The 18,274-nt window shown below is 38.3% G+C and overlaps 1 protein-coding gene across 7 annotated transcripts in view; it reads right to left on the bottom strand.

Moving 5' to 3' along the window:
* KLC1 (kinesin light chain 1) overlaps nucleotides 1-18,274 on the bottom strand; it is a 127,042-nt gene that overhangs the window by 24,841 nt on the left and 83,927 nt on the right. For 2 of the 7 annotated variants that reach the window (XM_005285828.4, XM_065593665.1), the window contains exons 15-16: nucleotides 15,675-15,741; nucleotides 8,874-14,238 (exon numbers count right to left, since the gene is read on the bottom strand). The exons of 2 other annotated variants lie outside the window; for them this stretch is intronic. In XM_005285828.4, the coding sequence (XP_005285885.1) occupies nucleotides 14,173-14,238; nucleotides 15,675-15,741 (133 nt within the window). In that variant the 3' untranslated portion in view covers nucleotides 8,874-14,172. Of the gene's footprint in view, nucleotides 1-8,873; nucleotides 14,239-15,674; nucleotides 15,742-18,274 lie in introns of those variants that run through there. 3 more of the 7 variants (XM_005285832.4, XM_042858234.2, XM_005285830.4) reach the window with 2 other exon arrangements.

The following is an 18,274-nucleotide window of genomic DNA, read 5'->3' as shown; positions in this document are numbered from 1 at the left end:
TCCACCATGACCCTTGGTAAATTGTTCCAATGATTAATTACTCACTCACCATTAAAAATGTACAACTTCTTTTCAGTCTGAATTTGTCTAGCTTCAACTTCCAGCCATTAGAGCATGTTCTAACTTTCTATGCTACACTGAAGAGTCCATTATTAATGGTTTGTTCCCCATGTACGTACGTCTATACTGTAATCAAGTCACCCTTAAATTTCTTTTTGTTAAGCTAAATAGATTGAACTCCTTAAGTCTGTTATTGTAAGGCATGTTTTCTAATCCTTTAATCATTCTTGTGCCTCTTCTCTGAATCCTCCAATTCATCAATATCCTTCTTGAATTGTGGACAACAGAACTGGATGCAGTACTCCAGCACCAATTGCACTAGTGCCAAATGCAGAGGTAAAATAACCTCTCTACTGCTACTTGAGATTCTCTTTCTATGCATCCAAGGATCGCATTAGCCCTTTTGGTCACAGCGTTACACTGGGAGCTCATGTTCAGCTGATTATCCATCACTACCCTTAAATCTTTTTCAGAATCACTGTTTCCCAGGATACAGTTTCCCAAGCTGTAAGTAACCTTTGTCCGGCTTGTCCTCGTCCGTCCCTCTACGAACGCAAGTCGATGCCAGATCATTCTGTTTTGTTGTGAGCATGTTCTTTCCATTTCTGGCCAAAGAGTCTTGTCATTAGATCAGCCCACTGTTTTCCATCTGCCCAGCAATCACTTCTGGTTTCTGGGGATCTAGTCATTGATGCGGGTTGTCTACCTATTGTCTTGCCTGTGGACTACCTGACCTGCCCATCTCCACTTTGCATCGTACATCGCCTGTACTACATCGGTCACCTCTGTACACCTTCTGATCTCATTTGGTATATGATCATGGAGCGATAGCACATTTGCCTTTCCATTGCTCTCTGGGTGACAGCGAATTTTTCTTCCTCCACTTTTGTTGTTGACCAGCTTTCCGCTTCATATATCATTGCTGGCAGAACAGGGGAGTTAAACAGTTCTTTCCTTTTTTCCCATGGGCAGCTCATCATCCGTTAGAGACATCTTTATTTTGTTGAAACTTGCCCACCCTGCCTTTCTCCTCCTACTGCATTCCCCTTCGAGTGAGTTGTCTCTGTTCAGCTGCTGACCCAGATAAATATATTTATCAACCTCCTTGATTACTTTCCCGTTTATAGTGATGATTCCTGCTGCACAATGCTCATTCCGTATCCTCTTCATCTTCAACATGTTCACTTCCAACCTGATATCATGCAAAAGTATTTGCAGTTGCTGCAATTTGTTCTCCAGTTCTGCATCCTTTGCCAATATTACACAATTGTTAGCAAAGAGAAGATGTTAGATGTTCTTCATCAATTCTGATTCCTTCTTCGCAGTTCAATTTCTTGAACAGCGACTCCAGTACTGCTGCAAACAGCTTGATGAGATTGTATTGCCTTATCTGATTCCTCCTCATATAGTAGTAATGCAGGGGACGTTGAATAATGTAATCTCTGTTGAACAATTGCGGTTAATTTCTTCTAGCAGTACTTTTTGGGTCAATTCCAGTTGCGTTGAGCGCATTGAGCAGAGCGTTAATCTCCACTGAGTTAAATGCCTTTTTGTTGTTGACAAATGCAATACAGAATGGTACTTCATATTCCTTGTATTTTTCCATGAGCTGCCGAACTGAGTGGATGTGGTCAATTGTCGAATACCCTGAGCAGAAACCAGCTTGTTCTCTGCTTTCATACATTTTAAGATCCTTCTTAATCCGATTGAGTATGACACTGGTGAAGACCTTATACACTTGAGAGGAGTGTGATCAAACAGTAGTTGCTCAATTCTTCTGGGTTGTGTTTCTTCATCAACCTGTAAATATGGCCTCCATTCTTTGTTCCTACATGTATACATTTAAATTTAGCTACATTACAATGCATATTTTTTTCCTTGAACATAATTTACCAAGCAATCCAGATCACTCTGGATCAATGGTCTGTCCTTTTCATTATTTACTACTCCCCCAATTTTTGTGTCATGTGCAAACTATCAGTGATGATTTTATGTTTTCTTCCAGATCATTGATAAAAATGTTAAATAAGCTAGGGCCAACAACAGATCCCTGCAGGACCCTTGTAGAAACATACCTGTTTCATGATAATTTCCTGTTTACAATTACATTTTGAGACCTGTCAGTTAGTAAGCTTTTAATCCATTTAATGTGTGCCATGTTAATTTTATATCTTTGTAATATTTTAGTCAAAATATCATGCGGGTATCAAGTCAAAAGCCTTATGGAAGTCTAAGTATATTACATCAACAGTAGAGTAGAACCTCACAAACACTTTGGGAATGGAGGTTGTTCATAACCTAAGATAACTCCCACCTGTTTATGCTCTCTGTATGTGTGTGTATATATATCTCCTCAATATTTATTCCACTCTATATGCATCCGAAGAAGTGGGCTGTAGTCCACGAAAGCTTATGCTCTAATAAATTTGTTAGTCTCTAAGGTGCCACAAGTACTCCTGTTCTTTTTTCTGAAATGTTTGTAACTCTGAACAAAATATTATGGTTCTTTCAAGAGTTTACAACCAAACATTGACTTAATACAGCTTTGAAATTTTACTATGCAGAAGAATGCTTTTAACCATCTTAATTTAAATGAAACAAGCACAGAAACAGCTTCCTTACCTTGTCAAATTTTTAAAACTTTCCCTTGTTTTTTTTTTTAGTAGTTTGTTTACCACTGTACTGTATTTGCAATTTTTTTTTGACTCTGCTGCTGCTTGACTGCGAAATTCCTGTTCCAAATGAGGTGTGCGGTTGACTGGTCTGTTCATAACTCTGAGGTTCTACTAATTATCTTTATCAATCCAACTTGTGATCTTATACAAAAATATATCAAGTTAGTTTGACAGGCTCTATTTTCAAGAAGCCCATGTTGATTGGCATTAATTACATTACCCTCCTTTAATTCTTAATAAAGAATTTAATTCTTTGTATCAGTTGTTCCATTATCTTGCCTAGGATCAATGTCAGACTGAAAGGCCTATAATTACCTGTGTCACCCCATTTACCCTTTTTAAGTACTGGCTCAATATGAGCTTTCTTCCACTCTTCTGGAACTTCCCTCGTGCTCCAAGACATTGAAAAGGAACATTAATGATCTAGTGAGTTTCTTAGCCAGCTCTCTTAATACTCTTGGATGCAAGTTATCTGGACTTGCTGATTTAAAAATGTCTAACAGTAGCCGCTGTTGCTCTTTCTGTTCCACTAATATTTCATGAGGAATGTTAATATGACTACATCTGTATTTTTGGGGAAAACAGAACAGTAATATTTATGCCTGTTCTGTATTAGTAAGAATAATTCTATCATTTCCATCTAGTAATGGACCAATATCATTGTCCTTAAGGAGAAATCTGTGGCCAGCAGAGTTATGTCCTTTTGCTTCCTATTAATGTTCCCTTTTTCCTTCCATTTGTTTGTTTATTAAGCTATATTTATATACCCTTCACTTCCCCTCTAAACCGGGCTGGTTATGGCTGCCTTCCTCAATTTTTGGGATGACTTAGGTAAAAATCTGTAAAGTGTTCTTAACTGATTCCCAGTTATAACTCACATTTTTCTGAGTTAGTTCTTCTTCACAACTTATCTGGCTAATAATTATTTTCAGCTTTGTGAAATGGGCCATTTTAAAGCACCAAATATATATATATCAGTGACCTCAACTTCATACTGTTTGCACATTATAAATGTGATCAATTAAGTGTAAGTGCTTTTAAGCTAGGCCTGCACAACATGCAGCCCACGGTGGGGGTGAGTATGTGGGCTCACTGTGCAGCCCACGGTGGGGGTGAGTAGGCAAACTAACGGCCAGCTGGCTGGCAGGTGGGTGGGGTGGTGAAGGGGCCAGTGTCAGGCTGGACTCTGGAGAGTGAGGGTGAGCCAGTGGCAGCAGCAGAAGGTAAGAGGCCAGGCAAGTGAGCTGGCGGTGGGGAAGGGGGAGGGCAGGGGAGCTGGGGGGGGGCGGGCGCGGGGCAAGTGGGAAAGGGAAATGGCAGAATGCCCCCTGATGGTCCCAAATGTTCAGGTAACTGCCCAGGGTGGTAAAGAAAATTGGGTCATTAAGGCTTGACAGCCTCTGGGGGAATCACTGCTAATCCCAGGAGCAGACAGGCTGCTGTGTTTGGATCAGGGGTTTATGTGGCTGTCATCACTGCAGGAACTGCTTCCATGGAAAAGCCATGTTAGGAGGACCCTTAAATGTATATTTAACTTCTTTCTATCTTGCAGTCAGAAGAAGCTGGCCCCATAAGCACACAGCCAGCTCTCTGGACTCAATCCCACCACACTTTGGGACCCTGTGCAGCTGAGTCTGTCTCCAGCAGTGCAAAGGTAAAGTGAGGACAGGATCAAATCAAATGTCCATCTCCGCATTAGAGAAGAGAGAACTATGACCTACTACACATAAATCCGAACCACTTTGTTAGCTGAAGAGTTAAGCTGTAAATTTTAGAGGAGCCCAGTTAGCCCATCAACAAATCTCACTTACATATACTCGACAGCTTCCCTAAAAACCCAAAGGCAGAACAGTCTAGAAATGAACAGTTCAGGGATCCAACCCTGCAGCCATATCATTCTTCCCTGTTCCTCACCATCCCCCCCTGCCCTGCCCCCAAGAATCCTAGCCACGTCCCTACCAAAACAGCTGTGGGCCAAAAAGGAATGTTGGGGAGGGGGTGATACTTTATTAAGAAATTTTCAATTAAAGCAAACACTTGTATGTATGGGGGAACTGGGGATCACAAAGACCGGTGTCATGTTTATAACATTGACTCTGTAAATTATTTAAACTGCCCTTTTGCTGAGCCTTGGCTCTGTGGCAAGGGCTGCTCTGCAGAGGAAGAGGTGGGGCCCTGGAATGTTTCAACGGGGCAGCACGGGAAGGAGGGTTTGTTTCTGTGGGGCAGGTGGCGCTGGGGGTGGTGGTGGTGTGTTTTGTGGGGCTTTCAAGATCACTTTCTTCCAAGTTATCACTGACTCAGAAACAGGGAATAGCATTTTTCACCATACTGTTTCCCCTCCTTTTGCCCAAGCAGTCATTCAAAAATAGATTACTATTAATTTTAATATTCCAATCATGGGCATCATCCCACCAGGTTTCAGTAATACCAATTAGATCAAATTTAGTCTCATAAATGAGCAATTCCAATCCCTCCTCTTTGTTACTCTGGCTCCCAGAATTTCTTCTCTTCATGCCTTTTGGTTCCTTGATTTTTGTTCTCAACATCTCTCACTTGTACTGACTGCTTAGATCTTCCCTGTTTTGTTATTAATTTATTACCCTCCTCAAGCCAGCCTGTCCCTGAGAATATAAACACGGCCATAGTGGGTCAGACCAATGGTCTAGCTAGTCCAATATCATATCTTTCTGAACATCCAAATACAGTAACTCATCACTGAACATTGTAGTTATGTTCCTGAAAAATGCAACTTTAAACAAAATGTTAAGCAAATCCAATTTCCCCATAAGAATTAATGTAAAGAGGGGGAATAAGGTTCCAGGACAAAAGGCATTATATAAGTTTTAAACAAACAATTTAATACTACAGTCATCATTACTGAGTATGAACCTTGGTTGAGATGGTGAAGTCAGAGTGGAAGACGGTAGATTGTCTGGCTGCTCCTCTTGCTGAACTTTCTGAACTCAAAAAACATCTAGAGAAAGTGTTTTGCTTTCCCCCTTTTTTTTCCTCTCTTGGTAAATTTCTTTATAGCAAGTCATTAGATAACTAACTCCCCTAATCACTTTGGAGCTGCGTTCCTTGTCGGGATTGTCATCACTTTCAATTAGTTGGAAAGCTTCAGAAAGATGTTTCGCAGTCAAATTTGGATGGGTTGGTTCTACTTCTTGGCCCTCTTCTTCCATTGCTCTCATCACCTCTAGTTGCATCAGATCTTCGTTGGTTAGCTCTTCTGCATATGATTGCAAAAGTTGTATAACGTTGACTTCTTCCACCTCATCAAAACCTGCTTTCTTGGCCAAGCCGAGGATATCTTTATTCATAGCGGGGACAACATCTTTAAATCCTTTTAAATCATTGACACATTCAGCCCACAACTTCCCCCACACACTATTCATGCATGCCTGAGTAACTTCAGCCCAGGACTCACCAATGTTATTGATGCACTTCAGGATGTTGTAGTCACACCAACATTACTGAATCATAGGTTTGCCTTCCCCCCTCGCTGCCTCTGATGAGCTGGTCGAAAGAACAGTGTAAGTAATATGCCTTAAATGCAGCGATGGCTCCTTGGTCCATGGGTTGGATGAGTGATGTGGTGTTAGGTGGCAGAAAGTAGGCAGGTTGATTGGATGAGCTGGTGCATTATCAGTAAGCAATAAAATCTTGAAATCAAGATTTTCCTTGGCACAGTATTCCTTCCATGCAGGGACAGTATAGAGAGTCAGCCATTCTGAAAAAAATAGCTCCAGTTATCTGTGCCAACTTATTGGATCTCCAAATGACCGGAAGGTGTTCCTTTGAAAATTCCTTGACAGCGTGTGGTGTTTCAGATTGGTACACTGTCAGTGGTTTCATCTTCATGTCTCTGGCAGCATTACCACCTAGAAGCAAGGTTAGACTGTCTTTTGCTGCTTTAAATCCAGGCGCTGTCTTCTCCACTCTGGAAATGTAAGTCTGCTCAGGCATCCTCTTCCACTACCGGCCCATTTCATCAACATTGAAGACTTGTTTAGGGGAATAGCCATCTTCCTCAATTATCTTCTTGAGATATTCGGGGAATTTTTTAACTGCTGCAGTATCAGCACTAACTGCCTCACCAGACATCTTGATGTTATGCAGGTGGAAGCGCCTCTTGAACCGATCAAACCATCCCTGACTTGCTGTGAAAGTCTGTCTGTGATCCTTAACCTTGGTCTCTCTTCAAATAGTCATACAAACTTTTTGCCTTAGCTTGCATCACTAGCAAACTTAGAGGTATGTTCCGCTGGTTTTGGGTCCTCTATACACAGTGAGAGAAGATGCTCCATGTTTTCCAGCAAACTACTTGATTGACTTATTGTAGTAGCACTAAGCGGTGTTACACACCTAGCACTAGCCCTGATCTTGTCGGCATTATTCCAAATTGTTCTCAGTGGTCGGAGTAAGACCTAGAGCAATGGCAATGTCTACTGCATGCTCACCTGCATCAAAACACTTTAAAATGTCTAATTTAGTACCTAAACTAATGGTTTTCTTGCTGCTAGTGGCACTGTATCATCACTTGCTGGACGTTTGACTCCAGCTGGGTGTTTTGATGCTGGGTGATGCTCCTTTGGACGTGCATGCATGTGCTACTCTTTACTTCCTTCATCCTGGAGTGGCTGTGGTCATGCAGCATCGATCAACTATTGCAAGGGAAAGAATTTGGAAAACCCATTCTCCATGGTAATCTGCTCCCCTACTGGAAGCCCTGTGGGTTTAGGCTAGGATTAGTTAGGTTCTTACTTTCACAGGAGCCCTGCTGGAGGTCCAAAGGCCTCTCTTCCAGGGTGCCCTGGAAAACTGGCCCTGCTGTATCTCCCCTAGTAACCATGCACTCAGCACCCGAGCAGCACTGCAGCCAATGTAGTAAGAGGAAAATAACATTTGCTGCAGAGCTGTGCCCCTCTCTGCTGTGTGCATGCAGAGGCAGAGAGATGCAACTGGCATAAAAGTGAATGGCAAAGCTCCCGTGGATTTCACAGACGTTCATGGGAGCAGGGCCGAGTTCTGTGCATCTCCACGCCGCTTCTCCCCCTTGCTACAGCAAAGCAGGTGCTGGAATGCTATTCCTGTAACTTGCTTTGGGTAGGCTACCACCTACCACCTCGTGTTCTTACCTCCCTCCAGCAAAGGGGGGAGAACAGATAAAACATTGTTTATTCTGTCGCAAGACAGCAAGGCAGGGCCTCTGCTGTGCATCACCTGCAGCTGCTTTGCAGGCAGCTGGTGGCCTCGCAAGCGCTTGGTGTAGCATCCTATTCCCAAGCAGGGCCGTTGGGCCATACAGCAACAGTGAATCGCTTTGGGGAGGGGAAGTGTGCACGTGCTATGTGTTTACAAACATTCTGTACAGTACTATAGTTGGGAAGTGCCCCTGCCTTACCCCACACAGGCACAGCCGATGAGGCAGGCAAGGAGGCTGAAGGTGCCATTGTAGGCTAGAAGCACCTTGTGTAGCAACGCAGCAGCTTCCCCTCTGTGCAAGCACAGGCACCAACTTTGCCAGGGGCTCAATCCTCGGCCTGCCCTGTCCCCACTATTAACCCACCTCCTCCCCCTTTACTCCCAATGCCACATCCTCCCCCAGCCCCCTGAACACAGCAAACCATCTGATTGCTGTGGGCAGGAGGCAGGGGAAAGAGGGGGAGGCTGCGTGCCACATCCTCGCTCCTCCCCCCAGCCTCCTGAATGCCCCAAGACAGCTGATTGCCACGGGCAGGCGCTGATCTGCGAGGTGGGGGGAAGTAGGAGAGCTGATATGGGGGCTGCCAACCCACCCTGATACAAGTTGTGCAATATTGTCTTATCAAGTCGCTGCTCTTCTGCAGAATCCTGCGAGCTGTGAACAAAGCAGGCGGCCAAACGATGTTATAGAAGAGCATTGCTCAACTTTAAACCATCATGTTCTGTAATAGAGCAGGGACGTAACATTGAAAACACATTAAGCAAGAGGACATTAAGTGGGGAGTTATGGTATAGTCCCGGATCTTGCAGGTTACAAGAGTTTATCATTTTCTTGAGCTCTCTGCACCCACAAAAAGAAAAAAAGTGACAAAAGTTTAAAACAAAAAAATACCTCGTGTTCACAGAGAAGCACTTATACAGTCAAAGTCAATGTTTAAGAGAATTTCTTTACTGTATTTTATTTCATCAGCTATAGCTGTATATAGATAGGGTTCATGTAACTTAAAATTGCATTTATGAACTACACTTTAATTCAATACAAGTTAGGTGGTATAAAACTCATGAAAAGCAGATCTGTATACAGTGCTACATAGTTATTTTGTTAAGTGTTCCTTACTTTCAGCAGATCATCAGCAATATAGGAACATACTGTAACTCTCCATTGCAAGTCATAGCTGTTCCAGTAGTTTTTTCTTTTATGTAATAAATGCACTTTATTTAGGAACTGTCCCTTATTATAGCTTTATTAATCTTTGGGTTTCACAATTGAAGTTTGCTTCTGTACAGGAAAAATACATGACTAAGGGCTTTTTACATGAAAGGTTTACATTCTAAGATGCATAAATACACTCAACTTTATTTTACATAGAACTATTGTAAGACTACATTTAAATATTTTAGTTTTGCACTTTGAAAATAAATGCCAAAAGAGACAGACATATTTTGTTAACGTCAAATCAAACCATAGCTCTGTAACAGATACAAAGTAAAAGACATTCAGTGGTAACAGGATATGCTTCTGGAACCAGATTGCTGTTGAAAATTAGAATGGTAGGACAGTTATTCTGTGCACTGTAAAGACACTGGTGTATATAAGAAAAAGTGCATTTATGCTAGTGTTAAGTGTTAAGACAACACAATAGACCTAGTTAAAAAGCCTCACCTTTAACTTCATGACAAGTTCTGCATTTAAATCACAGTGAATTACTGATATTTGTTACAATTAAAGTTTTGTTTTATTTTGAAGCTTTTCAGTTCTTATCCTTCAAGAAAGAACATGGAATTCCTGTTTCTCCTTCAACAGTTGGAAATATACTGTACAGTATTTGAGAGCTAAGATCAACACAAGCACCCTCAAATCAGTCTTTGAAGGTTTTAAAACTAACTTTTGTACTCTAAATCCAGATTTTTTTTCAGTTGGATTTAAAGGGAAAGGTGACATTACTGGCCTTAAAGATAGAGCCCTGCAAATCTGCTTATCTATGGACCAGATGCAGATACAAATTTTGTATCTGAGCAGGGCTCTACTTAAAATGCTCCTGACCTCCATTTTCCTTCCCATCCCAACAGAACCAAAATCATAGAATCATAGACTATCAGAGTTGGAAGGGACCTCAGGAGGTCATCTAGTCCAACCCCCTGCTCAAAGCAGGACCAATCCCCAGATAGATTTTTGCCCCCCAGATCCCTAATAACCTTAGTGATTTTATAGAATCTGAACTGTGCATTCTTAATTTGTTAATTTTGTTACACCAGCCTCCAAGTTACATAGGAAAATACTTTTTATAATTTTAAAAAACTTCACAGAGCTTTAAGTTGGAAACAGCGTCTGATGAATACATCGAGATGCTGAAGATTCCTCATTATTATTTTACCAATTTTTAGTATTCTTTTTATATCGAATTGTATGTAGTTCTTAGTCTACTTTGGTTTTGTCAATGTATAACTAATCTGCCATACTTTTACAGTCCTAGGCATCTTCAGTGCTTCAAAATCCAAATGGAGTGTTAACCACTGAATTTTAGCTATTATCTTTTAAATTATTCTATTTCAAAGCAGCCATAACAATTGTATTACACGGATATAAAGAGTTTTGCCACTCTATCACATAAACCTTCATTTTCTCACCAAGAATGTATATTTTAGGGCTACTGAACTCCGGGTGACGAATGTGTGGGTAACTTTTCATTTAGCTCTACTTTTTAAAAAATAAAACACTACTCACCTCTTCCACTCAAAATACTGAGACTATAAATTATTTGAAACAAATGTAAACTTTCACAACTTCCCCTCACAAATTAACCATTTACTTTTTAAAGAGAGAATATTTATACCAATGCATTTACAAAAATACATCATCAAAATGCAAAGTCTGTACTATAAAACTAAACTTTACACGTTCATGCTTTCCTTCCAATATTTATTCTTTTGATATAGGCAGACACTTTGATTACTAAAATGCAATACATACACTTAGCAGCTTTCAGACAAAGTAAGTGACCTGGTTGACAAAAACTAAATTGTACACTTGAACCTATCAAATACTGTAAACATACATTAGATGAAGCACTACATGCACACCCCATTTTAACGATACATACACAACACAACCATAGTTGGTTTTCTCTCATTTTCTAAGTCAATGGAATCCTTTAACTGTACAGATTAACCACTGATACTTCAAGCTTAAACCTTTCTGAATTACTACCACTCATCCTTAAAAAAATACAATTAAAATAAATGTCTAAATTAGTTCATCCATAGTTTGTTTTAAATACCTTGCTACCACTAGGGACATTGTTTACAAACAGTAAACTGCTAGTTCAGTCACCAATCTACAAAGGGAGCCTATGAATCACTGCTAAATTTTACCATGATATTTAATTAGATCTTCGATCAAGAACAAATAGTGACAGTACTGCTAGCAACTGGTGCACAACTGACAGTCTAGCAAAAAAATTAAAATGGAGGTGTCACATTAACTATTATTTAAAAGTAAACTCAGAAGTCCACTTAAAAACAAATAGATGCATACACTGGCAAAGTAATTTTTTGGATCATTTAAACGAAAGGAAGATTGATGCTAAAATCCACAGAAAAATTACACAGATTTTGCAACTTGGTAAAGAGTGGTTTTGTTTGGGAAGATAGTGTGGGATAGAGAAGGTGGTCAACATTTTAACCTTATCATTCCTTTAAATAATATATAAAGCACGTAAGTCACATTTGTAAGCACAGTACTAATAGTACCACCTACAGTATTTTAGTGAGCTATTTAAAAACCGAAAATAATGAGATTCCACCACTACCAGAGTCTGACATACTCTAGTCTTGAATTTAAGACCATTTAATAAAATTTATAGTTAAGCAGGTCTGAATTAAGTTTTAAATATTTAAACAGATTTCTATTTACACAACAAGTTCCAGTTCTCTGAGAGGCTGCAAAAACATTATCTTTCAAATTTGAATTAAAGGCTTAGAAACAAGTTCTTAGATTGCACCAAATATCTAATCTCAAAGTTGCCTTTGGGTCAGAATAGCTACTTTTCTACAAAGTCAGACCTTTATAGATGCTTTTCACATTGGTGAAAGTCACCTTGGATGTAAAAGGCTTGTAAAAAGTCCTCTGGGCCACTATTACTGTGATAGCTCCTCCCATACCAGCAAAGGCTGAGTTGTAGGGCAGGCCTCTGCACTAGAAATCCTTCATAGTTATTGCAAAAGGGACAGCTGACACAAAGCAGCTGTGGTAGCCCTGTGGCCTGTCCACCAGTTAGCAATGGATACCATCTTCTTACCCCCCCCCCCCCCCCCCAGCAACTGCTGTTTAGTTCTGGGGCAAAGCTAGTTTACTTCAAGCTTTGTGCAGGGAACTATGAATTCACCAACAAACGTATATGCGATGTTTTACTAAAATAATGTAAAAGCTCTAAAAAAAATTCAAATTTAAGTCCACATTATGACTACATCTATAAAATAGCTGAGCAAACAATTTGTTCTCAAGTTCATCACTGAATTGCACTAGTATGGATTAAAAACACTACACATTAGCAGCATCTTGTCTCAATTTCTGGACTGTTTTTATGGCAAGTACACCATATATACAATTTTCTTCTTTATGGAGATGCTAATGAAGTACCTCACAGTAAACGTAAGTGCATTAAACATATAACTTGTTGCATCAGTCATTAAAATAAGCTTTAAAACCAGATGCCAGTTGGTCAAGGAGTTATAACAGTATTCGGTCTAGTGAGTTCTTCACAGCCTGATCAAATACCAAAACTTATTTTTTTTTCCTTCCTCTATTTTACCTCAATGTGTGTTAGTCTCATCTTGGATTAGTATTCCAGCTTGTCCCAAAGTTATCCTTTTGTTCTGTATATTTCAATTACTTCCCTATATTCACAAACACATGCACATTTTTACTTTCTCCTTCCACTTGCATGTAAATAACAGTTTTCACTTGTCTACAAAATTCTGTGTGGCATTTTAAAAATCACATATTTTACAGAAAAAAACGAACTGAAAATGTTAGTGTTCACAAGATACTTAAACATTACATACTTAGTCCCAGCAGCAGGCCTGAATACAGACAGCATATCTATTAATTGTATCTAGATTAAAAAATGATGGCTGATCAAAAATGTGACCTATCTGCCAAATAAGGGCATCTAATGCTTCTGATGGGGCCCTAAATGTATTAAACTTCAGTAGAGAGTTTCACAAGTAGGTCCTCTGCACAGCAGCTATTCCACAGTATAACAGCCTAGCATGCAATCACCTGCTTCATTTGCTCCTGTTGCCATCAACTAATATGGAGAGAGGCAAGAGTTGGAACAAGCATGAAGAAACAATGGAGTAGTTTTAGCCTAAAGAGAACTAAGGGATAAGAATTCCAGTGGAAAGGCAGGAAAAGTGTCAGCAACCTGAGGCACAATATTCTACTGCTCTGGGACAGTTACATCCCACAGCTTCAATATGCATCTACTGTACAAAATACAAGCCAAAATCTTTGCTATTTCCCCCTGTTCAAAATGAACTGTACGATCACCACTGATTACTGGGCCTTAAGACCTACATCAATAAATAAGGTATGAAATTTCATAGTTACAGATATTGCTACGCATGCCACCTATAATTCCATTACAAAATTTATTATTTAGATCTACTGGTTAAGGAATCCAATATTTAAGCTCTACTTTTCAGGCAAGATATCTGAAATTGTGATTCTCAGTCATGTAAGGTAAAGTCGCACCAGTACAGTATACCCCATTCTGAATTTATACAGTAATGCACATAACTGATACTTGTCTCATTCAAGCACTGTATATATTTTCTGCTACATATTTAATCTGTTTTCAAATATCAATACAGAGAACCCTTTATACTCCTTTGCATTTTGGTATGTTTTATATGTATTTCTATTTTTTCAGTTTTCAGCTGCTGTGATATTCAGATCTCTTAACAGAAATCAACATAAGTAGCATGAATGACAGCAGTGCAATGAGCAATATATATCTATATAGTTTCTCTTCAGAAGAAAATATCCACTAATACTATGTTTAAAAATGTCACTACTATTTTAGAAAAGTAAAAACAGCAGTCCATTGCAAAAGAGTCTAACAAATTAGATGTTCCTATAGAGAGTGATAAGGAACCAAAGCTTTGAGAGTCTCAGTGCTTCTTTATTCACAAAGGAATTTTAGCTAGTTTCTCTCCAAGAACTTCAATGTGCCAAATCAGTGTGACTGGCACTCAGAGCCCTTGAGTCTGTCAGACAATTATTTCGTTCCTGTATGAAAAAAAAAATGAAAAAAAATTATTAAAATACTTGAGCAACCTGGATGCCTGCATAAAAAGAATGATAAAAAAATTAAAAACTAAAACAAACACTTGAACAATTGGTGTACTTTAGGAAACTAGTATTGCTTACCTACTTAAGTTTGAGAGCTTATGTAAGATTTTTTTTCACATCCTGATAACTATCTTTACTTCAACCACCGATGTAGTAATATCTGAGCACTTCCCTTCCATTCCTAACAGATATTTATTACAGAAGGGGCTGACTACCTAGGGATATTGGCAAGTGTCTCTCTACTTGGCAAACTGGGGAAATATTTGTAAAATTTGTAAACACATTGTTAACTTTACACATTTCACATGTGGTAAGCACAGCTCGTTGAGAAAGCACAAATTATGGAATGTACAGGAAACCAGTTATAAAGATATACACTCCCAAGCCAAGACAGTCCGATTCTGAAAGCCCTGGCCATTTTTTGTATTACTGTTGCAAAGTGCTTTGGTTTACCTTGGTGGATTTTTTTTGGTCAAAGTTCACATAAATTAATGAAGAAACATCTTTGCATAAATTTCAGAGAACTAAAAAATTGCAGTAGACTCCTTAGGTATAATACTAAGGAGATACCTTTATGCCACACAACAGTGAAAGAGATCCATGCAGCATGTGCTTTTGTTATGAGCTTTGGGGCAAATAAAGGTGAAGATTCTACAGAATACAGTATGCTGCCATTGACGCAATTAATATTCCCCCCAAAGTTAGTCACAGCTGCTGTTAGTAAAATGCGCAACGTTGTTTAGAACACAGAACATTACTAGCTTTCCTCGACAACATATGCAATGGTGACTTATTAGGTACAAACAGTTATGCGTAGTAGCGATCAGGTACACTGAATATAGTTAGGCAAAATATTTACAGTTTAGATTTTGGTAGAAGCAACACTTGATTGCAGATCAGATAAATTTAGGGCCTACTCCTGTGAACCCTGAGCTCCCACTGAAGTCATTGGGATTTGAGAGCACACACCACCTAGTATGACCGGACCTTTTGAGAGAAGCTTCTTTCATTAAAAATACAGAATATCTGAGCTTTACAAGTATTTCTTGTAATATAAATTTAAAAAGGATGTAAGATTCCAAAAAACTTACTAGCCATTCCAATATTCTAATTCAGGCTTCAGTTCAGCATAATAGTTAAGCACCTGCTTAACTGACTGATATCAATGGGACCTAAGCAGGTGCTTAAAGTTAAGTATGTGTTTAAGTATTCTGCTGAATGCCAATGGACTTAAAGCACATGCTTAAAGTGTTTTGCTATACTGAGAGTCTTATTGAGTCCCAAGAGATTTATTATTTACTGTTTCTCAAGCTCTTCAGCCCAAACTCTGCTACTGGTATCTACTTGTGTAAGAATATTATAGGGCTTCTTACTTGGAAGTGATCTTCAGTAGCCTTGCCACCCATGTTAAGAACATTCAGAGAACTGGCACGCTTCATGCTGCAACCAGGATAGTGAACATGCAAGGATAAACCAATCAGAATAATTGAAAACTAAACTCTAAACACACAAGTATAATAATACTGAGGCAAACTTAAGGGAGTTTTAATATAACCTGTGAAACCTAATATGAAGTATGCTCTTTAAGAGAAATACTTTCTATAGTTACTTATATATATTTGCACATTTTCCTTCTCTCTTTTAATTCTAAGATATGTATAAAAATAATTGCCAGCCCCATAGTATTTAAGCACATTATGTGTTTTATGTTAATATCTTTAATGGTTCAAATTACTTGTTTCCAAAATGTGTCATCTTTCTGAATCAATACATTAATTTAACATATGCTCCACTTTAATGCTCATTTTAAAGTTATTTAGCTAATTTAAAAAAAACAAACTATTCGGATGTAGTTGTTTAGGAAATGTTTGTGAAAAATATTAATACATATCAATAAATGTATCCAATAAGTTGTACTTAACTAGTAAAAACTATGGAAAAACTACCATTTACATAAATAAGGCAAAAATTAGCAGGTTACCACAGACATTCCTTTTATAGCGGATTTTTTAAAAGCTTGCTAAGTCTATTTTGAAGTGAAGGACAATACAAGATTGTTGCTACTATTAACTTTTGTCATGCTTGTGGCCATAATGTGCTTCAGTCAATGCTTGTCTTAAAATGGTCTTCTGAAAGCAATATACCACAAAGATAATACAATCAATTTAAGCCCTTGTTATTTTAGAAGGGCTACTGCTAAACAAGATAACTCTATATTAACTATTTTATATTATTATCAACTTCTGTTTTCTTGAGGATAAGGATTAATAATTGCTTTCCTCTTGATCTTTAATAAAGATTAATCAAACATCTACAACATTTAAGACTAAAATGTTAAAATGTATATAACCTCACATTTAAAGTTAGAGTATTAAACAGTCCCCAATGTCAGAAGATTTTGCTGAAATGGTACAATATGGATGTTTGCTATTCCCCACCCTAAATACCTATATGTCCCTTAGAACATAGTGCTCTTTTGGTAGGAGATCACTGGATCTTTTATGGTTTATCTGTTTCTAAAGGAGCATCTTAAATAAAATTATTTTGTCACACTATTAACACCAAAGTTAGGCCCCAATCCTGCAGTGTGATCTGGAGAGGTGGCTCCCTGCACCCATGTGTAAAGGTCTCTGCACAGCTCACATTGCACAGTAAGTCAGTCATTAGTCCCACTGAAATCAACAGGACTACTCAGACATAAAGGTAAGCATGTGCTTAAGTGCTCTGATAGATCTGAGCCCAAGTAATGTGTTATGTCTGGAATGTCGAAACTAAAATACAAAAAACCTATACAAATAAATGCAGGCAGCAGCTACACAATGTAAGCATACTACATTTTTAAAGCAATTAATTTTGAATGTTTCAGAGAGCAGAATGCACATAATTTAAAATATGACATAAGTGTTAGCAACAAAAAAGAAGCAATGAATCATGCATGGTTTATACCTCTCTGTTATTTATTTACATAAAATATACAGTTATGGTTACACATGAAAGTCAAAGTATGTTAATCTGTAAAAACACACATACAAAACATCACAAATTAAAATCTCTTTTCAAAAAGTAAGAGCATAAAGGTTTATTAAAAACAAAATCCAAACTCCAGGAAAACAAAACAAAAAAATCCACAGGTACAAATCTACCCAAATGTCTTGTATACTTTTGCTCAAGTGCTAATAATGAACTTAAAGAGATATCATGACTAAGTTTCAACTTTTAAAAAGTTATTAGCAGCCAATTTACTTTAGAAGTAAAATTAGATTTTCATCTACAGATGAAAATTAGTTTGGCAAATGCACTTGTAACTTTTTTCAAGTCAGAAACAGAACTAAAAATATTCAGAATATGTGCATCATTTTTCTTTGTGTTATAATAAACAGATATTTTAAAAAAGCTTTGCTTTTATTTTTGCTGTGGCAACTTAGCTAACCTGTTCTATGGTCAAATTTTAAACATGGGAGATCAAAATCAGCAACCTATCAACAAAGCAAAATAAATGTAAAATTAAAGCTCTGAAATCAAATAAGAAGTAAATGTCCATGGTAAGTAGTTCACACCAAGTTTCAAGTACTGTATGCTTGTAACATCCAACTCTTACAGATCTCCTATCACCTTATCAAAAACATTTTACCTATAAATAATTTGCTGACAAGTGTTTTTTCCCCCCTTCCCTCAATTTTCTATGAATAGAGCTTTGGAACTCATCTATTCTTGTTACTTATTACTCACTTGAAATCATAATCCTTGTTTGACAGCATGATCAATGACTATGACTGTAAGTGAGGACAAAGTAGCAGGAACAGGTGAACTACAAAGCAAAAACATAGCCTTCACAGAAAATAGAGAAGAGGCAGTGAAGGGAAGAGGTAGAGGTGGCGGTGAGAAGAAAAAACTATTTCTCATGGAAAATCTTGAACATTCTTTTTAGAAACAATTTTTCTGATAAGTCAGTAGATCTTTATGTACACTAGCA

Source organism: Chrysemys picta, chromosome 4 (assembly GCF_011386835.1).
Source record: "Chrysemys picta bellii isolate R12L10 chromosome 4, ASM1138683v2, whole genome shotgun sequence".
Taxonomy (NCBI): domain Eukaryota; kingdom Metazoa; phylum Chordata; order Testudines; family Emydidae; genus Chrysemys; species Chrysemys picta.
Note: the sequence above shows the minus strand (reverse complement) of the source record. Positions and strands in the feature narration are given on the sequence as shown.